This window comes from Fundulus heteroclitus, chromosome 7, assembly GCF_011125445.2.
Source record: "Fundulus heteroclitus isolate FHET01 chromosome 7, MU-UCD_Fhet_4.1, whole genome shotgun sequence".
In the NCBI taxonomy this organism is placed as follows: domain Eukaryota; kingdom Metazoa; phylum Chordata; class Actinopteri; order Cyprinodontiformes; family Fundulidae; genus Fundulus; species Fundulus heteroclitus.
The window spans coordinates 42,362,060-42,370,493 of record NC_046367.1 but is presented as its reverse complement, the minus strand read 5'-3'; the positions used below and the strand labels follow the sequence as shown (position 1 = coordinate 42,370,493).

Here is an 8,434-nt window from a genome sequence, read left to right as displayed (position 1 = left end):
ACCATCCATGAGATCACATATTCTTTAATTAAAGAAGCATTGCACAAGTTGTAGACATATGCCCCCTCTGGTAAAGAGTTGAAATGACAACAGTGTTGTGCACATGTGTGGGAGAACTGGAACAGCATATGCCGCTGTGACTGCACAGGTTTTTTGTTTGGTGGCGTAATGTTTGCTGAGATAAGAAAGTTATAAATATAGATGTTAGCCCATTTTTTCTTGCTAATGCATCAGTGGCAGTTGAAATTCAACAAAGTATGCAAGTGAACAAGAGCGTGTCACACCCATGCCCAGAGGATTTAGCCTGAATCACTCTCTTACAAACTGACTAATGGAGCCTGGAGGCATCTGCAATAAATAGTGGAAAACTCCTTCAACTTGTTGGGCAATTGTAAAGGCATGCTAGAAAGAAAATGTATAATATTTAACCTTTAAACTTGAGCAATGCACCTTTAAACTAGCAATAATAGAATCAGCATGGAGTTGCTGGATTAAGTACACACTTAGATATAAAAGACTTTTCTTCAACAGTGCTCTGCTTATTCACAGAAATGTGAGTGATAGTAATGTGTCCCCTGGCTGTAATCCAGCAGTATATGAAATGTTTTTTTAATAAATTGCAGTGATGAGATCCGCCTCATAAAAATACCAACCAAACAAAAGATTTTCCAGAATTCCCCTTTATTTTACCTCCCATGTACATAGATAACAGGCTACCACTCCCACTGTTTCAATATGTTGTCAAAATGTCTTTATAATAAATTGCAAACATAATTGCAATTATTTTTTAACTTATTTCATCCAAAAAATTCACTCTGAAACTTTAATTTAAAGTATTTACCTGAAGTTACCAACAGCAATCTGAGCTTCTGTTCCTTTGACTTGTCTTGTGCAAAGTGAATGTGTAAGCCAGATGACATTCCTGATCATTAAGATTCAACTTTTGTGGGTTGGACTTTCAGTCAGTGCGTCCCAGTTAGATAAATATGTTTAACTGAAACATTTACTTCTCAGTCCTTTTCTTCAACGCAACGTGCATGATCTGTTCCTAAAATGGGGGAATCTTATATCATTGCGATAGACTTTGGAACAGCATACAGTGGTTACGCTTTCAGTTTGACATCGAGACAAGAAGAAGTAGATCCCCATGTGAAATTCTGGGGTGAAGAAGTTGGACGAGAAACTCCAAAGACACCTACCTGCATTCTGTTTGATGAAAATGAAGAGTTTGTCAGTTTTGGATATAAAGCAATGCAGACATATTTAAAAAAAAGCGAAGAATCCAAAAGACAGTTCTTCTTCAATTGTTTTAAGATGTTGCTATACGACAAAGTAAGTAAAAACACTTCTCAACAATTATATCTCTGGGATTTTAAGTTAAAATCTTGGGTCCGTGCAACAAAATTCTGACACTGGTTTTCTTATCATTTATATTTTTTTTATATTTGTCCTGAGGTTTTTTTTGGGTTATAAGCCTTACTTGCAGTTTTATTTTATGTTTATGTTACAGTTTCTTGTATGCTACTGTAAATCAATGATCAAAAGCATTAGGGCAGCTGTGACTTAATAGGTTGAGTAATCTTGCAATTGGAAAGTTGTGGGCTGGGCTTGATTCCAGCTTCCCCTTGTCGATGTGCCCCTGGGCAAGGCACTTAACCCCATGTTGCCAACCGAGCTGTGTCTCGGTGTATGAATGTGTGTTTGTGTTAGTGAATGCGGCTCTAGTGTGCAGTGCTTTGGGTGGTCAGTATTCCTGGAAAATTGCTATATAAGTTCCTTCCTTTGTCAAATTGTTTCTGTCTTGTCGGTCAATCTCCCCTTGGTGCCATGATAAAAAAAGTAATCTTGAATTCATCTGTATTTGGCCGAGTTCTACAAAATTTGTAAGAAAACAACTTTAATTGGTTTTGAGACTTTAACATAAGTGATCTAATATAATTATCAACCTTGTTCAGACAATCACTACCGACCTGACAATTAAAGCAGCCAATGGGAAGGAAATGAAAGCTCTGAAGGTTTTTGCAGAGGCTCTGAGATTCCTGAAGGAAGATGCTCTAAAAACCATTGAACAAAACACTGGAGGAAAGAAATTCACAGAATCTGACTTCACCTGGGTGCTGACTATTCCTACCATCTGGGATAATTCAGCTAAGCAGTTCATGAGAGAAGCTGCAACTAAGGTAATCTGTTTAGACACTACAGTGTTAACATGTCCTACTTCTTGAAAAATGTATTTATTTTCTCGTTGTCTGCAGGCAGGTATTGTGAGAAATGGAACTGGAAACAATCTGGTGTTTGCTCTTGAACCAGAAGCAGCTTCAGTCCATTGTAAAAAACTGCCACCTGAGGGTTTCATAGCAGAAAAACAGGGAGGAAACAAACTTGACCAATCTCCAGGAACTCGTTACATCGTTGTTGATTGTGGAGGTATGGGATTTTCAATGGTGGCTGTTTTCAATTAATAAGATGGCATTATAAGAAATACTGAAAGAGATGTAATTAAATGTAAATATTTGTAGTTATGTATATTTGTGAGTATTTTTTTCTTGAAAATGAGTCAAGAGTGGAAGTCATCATTGTTATTATAACTTTATTCAAAACATAACTCGGTCTATATAGAAATATAATAGTAACATTTGTAAAGAAATAAAAATAATAATCTAAATTAAAATAGTCACAAAATTACAAATAGGCCAAAACGTTGGTGGTTCCACATGTTAGATTTAAAGGTAAAACATAATGCAAAATCCAATTTTTTTAGCCTTTGAACACATTTTATTGTGTTCTTGGAATCTCCAGTTTTCTCCATTCTCCAATATATTCTTTTTTTGTTTGTATTTTTTCTTTTCTATTAACAATTACGTCTCAGTGTATGCTGCAGAATTGCTAAACAACTTCGTGGGCGTCCAGTTAGCCAATTTCACGAAGGCACCATTTCAAACATGTTTTTGCTTCAATTGTCCACTTCATATAGGCAGCAACTGAAAGATTTAAATGTGAAAAGGAAGTGGTTAAAAGTACAATATAGCCCCTTTTAACCAGATTGACTTTTGCGGAGGGTTCAGTCAGTTATAAAATTCTGTTATTTTTAGAGTCAGTTAATCTACACATGCAACAGCACATAAGGTTATGTAATAGGGCAAAAAAGTGGAAATACCACACCAGCAAATAACTGACTTGTAATAGTTCATATTGGCCTCCTAAAAAACATCTTCAATCTGTCATTATAAGCACTTTCAGTTTATGCGTACTACTTTGCTTGTAACCCTTACACAAATGGGCAGTATACAAAGTGCCAATTTCATTGAGACAGAACATATCCTGGACTTGCATACAAGCATATCATTTTGTTCATATATTAAACAACATTGTCTATGAATTTCCAGGTCATCATCCAGGTCAGTTATATAATGACACAATTACTTAACAGCAGCACTTTAAAAATAGCAACAGATAAAGAGAATTCAGGAAATACCAGTTTTGAATTCTTCCTGCATCTTATAATCATGATGTTACTCTTCTGTGTGTTGTACATAATGTCAAACTCCTAGCCATATTGTGAGCAGACCCTTAATAACTGTTGAAGACCAGCATCACACGCATTAAAAAATACTAAATAATCTGCAAACATCAGGTGGTTATTTATGGTCCCACCAGCAACACACCTTGTCATTCATGTAAACATTAAAAGAATAGGAGACAAAATGCTTCCCTGTGGGACACCATTTCTTATTCTGAAAGAGGATGACACACAGCTACCCCATCTAAAATACATTAACCAATGGGTGTATGAAAAAGAAAAAGAAAACATGTTATATGTTCTATTATATAACTTGTAAAATTATGCAATCAAAGGCTTTTGAGGCATCAATAAAACACAAACAAAATGTGGAATTGTGTCTGTTATACAAATCTAAAATATCATTCAAAGCAAAAAAAAGCTCTGTGGTTTAGATTTAAACCCAATCGGGTTGTCATAGGTAAGGAGGAAATGATATGAAATAAATAGAATAGAATAAAATAGAACTACATTAATTGTTCCACAACGGGACATTCAGGTGTGGCAGGGGCGGTTCTAGACCAAATTTACCAGGGGGGCCAAGGTGGGGCCAGTGATTTTTCACAGGGGCACAGAACAAAAACATTTAAAAACAATAAAATGGCAATATTTAACTGTATAATAATATTAAGTGAGCCACTTGTGGCTCTGGAACCGCACGTTTCAGACCCCTGACCTAGCAGTTGAAAACTTTGCCCCCTGCCCAATATGGCTAAAGCTATACTAAAACATCTTAAGTTTTAAATTCTTTTTAGAGTAAAGCTGTATAGGTAAAAAAACAATATTGGTCAAAGTGACCAATCAGTTATGGTTTCTTTGCCAATGCAAATAATTATGAGAAGTTTATTTAACATCATGCTTTTAGTACAGGGGCCATAACAGGGGGCAGAGCCATTTCTACAGGGGCATGGGCCCCTGTTGGCCCCTGTCTAGAACCGCCCCTGGCAGTGACATAAACAAGTAGACAGAAGACTTACAAACAAGATTAATTAATATGGAAAAGCTCAATTTAAAACTGGAAACCCAGTTCTCTGCATTGTTGATGGTTTTACAGCAATCCCTCATACTGAGCATGCATGAAGCGACAGTGGAAAGGAAAACTCCAGCAGAACCAGAACCAGGCTCAGTGTGAATGGTCATCGGCCTCAGCCGACTGCGGGTTAGAGAAGACAGAGCAGAGACACAAAAGCACACATTGATTATTATATTGTATAGTAATTGCAGACGATCTGCCTCCCTGAATGATATCACAGCTAACAGAACCTAAGACCAGGTGAGCCTAATATGAAGAGAAAAAAAACAGAGAACAAAAATTACAAAATTAAAATAACAACAAAGGACAAAGGAAATTGGATTTTAATTATATGGGCTCTAAAACAAGTGACTATGAACATGCATTATAAATAGAACTGCTCTTGCTGCTGTGCTGCAAGCACCATGAACTGTATGAAATATCCCTCCGTCCCGCCACATACACACATACTCCCTCCCTCCATTTTCTCCACTCCACCTGGTAATTGTCATGCCGATGTAGCCTCTCATGTTCTCCAGGTTATTACTTATTTTTATATTCTTGATTACTTTTTCTTCCCTCTTGCTGGTCAAAGAGTAAGGATGGTCCTTCATATCAACAGAAAATGGCAAATAGAATGATCTGCTGCATCAGATAATACCTTTTAACACACTTCAATACTTTATATTAGTGCTCTGCCACATCTGAGTAATCTCTTCTATATCATTTACATCTTCCACTTTTGCTGGCTGATATGTTTCAGAATAATAATTTTTTGTTATTTCCTTCCAGAAATCATGCATGCAGTTACTTTGCATTTTCCTTGCAAGCAAATATGACTTTGTGTCTTCATTCCTTTAATAAAATGTAGGTAAAATTCACATTACTATATTGAAAGAGAAGACCAGCTTCCTCACCATGAAATTCATTGACAACCAGCTTGGTCTAGCTATGTTCAACTTAGTCTGATACAATGCTGTAATAGGTACAGGAAAAGACTCTATAATACTTTCACACAACGAGCAAAGCTTTACACGTTTTGAGGTTTTACAGTTAATATCATGACATGCAGCAGCATCTTTTGCAGTATGTTAATTATTTTAAATAATAATATTGTCTTAAAGCCATAATATAAAAAAATGTATTTGTAAAAATAATGAGGAAACTGTCCAACAAGACTCACTAGGTTTGTAATTAGTTTCTTCTCTGTATCACGATACAAAATTCCTAAAAACAACACACCTAACACCCATTTAACGAGGTACGGATCAGATAAACCCAACAATGAGGGAAAGACTGGGTGAGAGCATGCCATTGAGAAAAGAAAGCTATAATTGCAAATCAGGAATCAGGATTTGTTTTACCAAGTATTTGTATCTATCCAGCCATTAAAACATACACCTAAAATTGTACAAACACAATCACTGAATCACGGACTCATAAATTTGATTGTTTGGGTTTTCTTGATTAATATGTTGAAAAAAAGTGTGCAGAACTATTTACAGCAAAACAATTAGTTATTCATTACCTCTGTGTGTTTCAGGAGGAACCATTGACATCACTGTTCACGAAGTCCTTAAAGGAGGAGTTCTAAAGGAGCTTCACAAGGCCTCTGGGAATGATATAGCTGGACAAAGAGTGGACAGAAAATTCAAAGAGTTCCTCAGAGACACATTCTCTGCTGAAGTCTGGGATGAATATGAAGAAAAGTGCCCTCATGAGGTTGCAAGTATAATGTATGACTTCACACTTTTCAAAAAAATTGATCAGGATATAGAAATCATCTGTCCACTGAATCTGGGAATGATGGCTCAGAAAAAACAAAACATGGAGGAGTTCTTTAAACACGTGCAAGGAGCATCTTGGGATGAGGGGTCAATCAACATATCAAAGCAGAAACTGAGAACTTTCTTTGAAGAGAGTCTAAAGAGCATCACTCTGAGTCTTACAGAGATCTTGAACAAAGGATTCAAAATTGACTACATTCTATTAGTGGGAGGTTTTGCTGAAAGTCAGATTCTACAGAAACACATTCATGATGAGTTTATTGATAACTGCAAAGTTCTGTGTCCATTTAGACCCCAAGAAATTATTATGAAGGGTGCTGTAGAGTTTGGAAGAAACCAAGGTGTAGTGGCATCAAGGAAAAGTGCCTATACCTATGGATTATGTGTCTCAGTGCCCTTTAGTGAGTCAAAGCACAGGGCAGACAAGAAATACACAAACAATGAGGGTTACTGGTGTACCGATGTTTTTAGCAAACTGGTTGAAATTGATGAGGATGTTGGTTGGAATAAAACAAGAAAGGAATCCGCATGTCCTGCAGAAGGACATCAAAAACAAATAACTCTTGCATTTTACCGCACAAAGAAGAAAAACGTAATGTATGTGGATGAGCCAGAAGTGGAAAAAGTTGGCTCAGTTGTTGTTCAGTCGCCTGACACAACACTTGGAATTAAGCGTGTGATTGACCTAGAAATAAAGTTTGGGTTCACAGAAATGACAGCAACGGCCACTGACAGAGAGTCAGGCTCAGTATACACAGTGAAACTAGACTTCATGACAAAATAAATATGTTGTACAAAAAAAACAGAACATGAAACAAATAAGATGCATAGTGCAAAAAAATAACAAATAAAGACAGGCCCTTTTATAATATAATACAGGAAAATATGTTCAACATACAATACCAAATAATAAAAAAAATTTTGTTTCAAATAATAACCCCAGTGTACTTCATCCTAAAAAAGAAAACGGAAACAGTTTACAAGTATACTTGGTAATATTCCTAAATAGCATTAAAAAAGTGACTTTGTCCTATTAGGAGACACAGAAAACTGAAAAGTGATCTGGCCAAATAAATGTGATTCATAATTGGATATTTAATATGTTTTTCTCTACTTTAAAACATGGCCACCCTGTCTCTTCTTAATTTTGAAGTAATAAAATGAAAAGTAATCCAGGTCTTTATGGCATCAAGACATCAAGTATTCAAGTTTAAGATCACTTTATTGATTCCAATAGGATAATTATTGTCCATTTGAACACAAAATACAGTAAAATTTTAAATATTTTAAAATAAAAAGTAAAAAAGAATAAAAAAGAATACAAAATACTGTATAATTGTATAGTTTCTAGTTGAACATATTATCCTGATACCAGATACACAACTTTATAACCTGCCATCCTCCTTGCTTTTATAAACTGATACAGAAATATTGGTAAAAGTGATGCAACAGTGATTTGAATAACTATACATGCCCAGCTCCTTGTTTTTTCTTTTCTCTTTTTTGTTATATATTTTCAGCATTTAATTTTGTTTTATGCAATTTAATGTCCATGTGCACTTTTTGGTAATAGTTTATGAAGGGTGTGACTGTCACAAGCCAGAATGTTCTGTACTTTTATCCTATCTGTATTTACTGGATTTGCCAGGCTTTATGAATATAGTTGAGTACCATCAGCATAATAAAACAATTATTACAGGAATACTGTAAGAAGAGACTTTATGAAGTGTGGAATGTATTAACTTTAATCCGTTTTTACACTTTTATGGAGGTTCAATATGCTGTTATATGCTTTTATATGCTTCAAAGTAGAAAGTGAATAAATTAGGGTAAGATGATCTGTTTACTGTTGCAAGGTAGCAGAAGAGAGAGTCTCAAGAACAAAAGGTTTCAACGGAAGGAAAATACAAATTCATAAAAGGTAAAGGTAGCTGTTAGGGAGTAGAAACCGATAATGTGTACGTCATTTGCTTGTGTGACTCTGTGAAATCATCCTTTGAAGTTAAATAAAAATAGCCTGAGCGGCAGAGAGAGCCAGAGTTGCTGCCCGCAGAGGCTGGCAGGTGCATCTCTCCC

At 35.7% G+C, this 8,434-nt stretch overlaps 1 protein-coding gene across 1 annotated transcript; it reads left to right on the top strand.

Annotated features, from left to right (window-relative positions):
- Window positions 1–1,050: 1,050 nt before the first annotated feature.
- LOC118563570 (heat shock 70 kDa protein 12A-like) lies at window positions 1,051–7,142 on the top strand. Its single transcript, XM_036138668.1, has 4 exons — window positions 1,051–1,332; window positions 1,956–2,180; window positions 2,256–2,427; window positions 6,115–7,142. The coding sequence occupies exons 1-4, from the start codon at window positions 1,054–1,056 to the stop codon at window positions 7,140–7,142; spliced, it is 1,704 nt and encodes a 567-aa protein (XP_035994561.1). The 5' UTR covers window positions 1,051–1,053.
- The last annotated feature ends 1,292 nt before the right edge of the window (window positions 7,143–8,434 follow it).

Coding starts and splice junctions, on each gene's coding strand:
- LOC118563570 (XM_036138668.1), top strand. CDS start 1,054: ATGGGGGAATCTTATATCATTGCGATAGACTTTGGAACAGCATACAGT. Junction 1,333..1,955: donor AGATGTTGCTATACGACAAA/GTAAGTAAAAAC, acceptor AACCTTGTTCAG/ACAATCACTACCGACCTGAC. Junction 2,428..6,114: donor CATCGTTGTTGATTGTGGAG/GTATGGGATTTT, acceptor TGTGTGTTTCAG/GAGGAACCATTGACATCACT.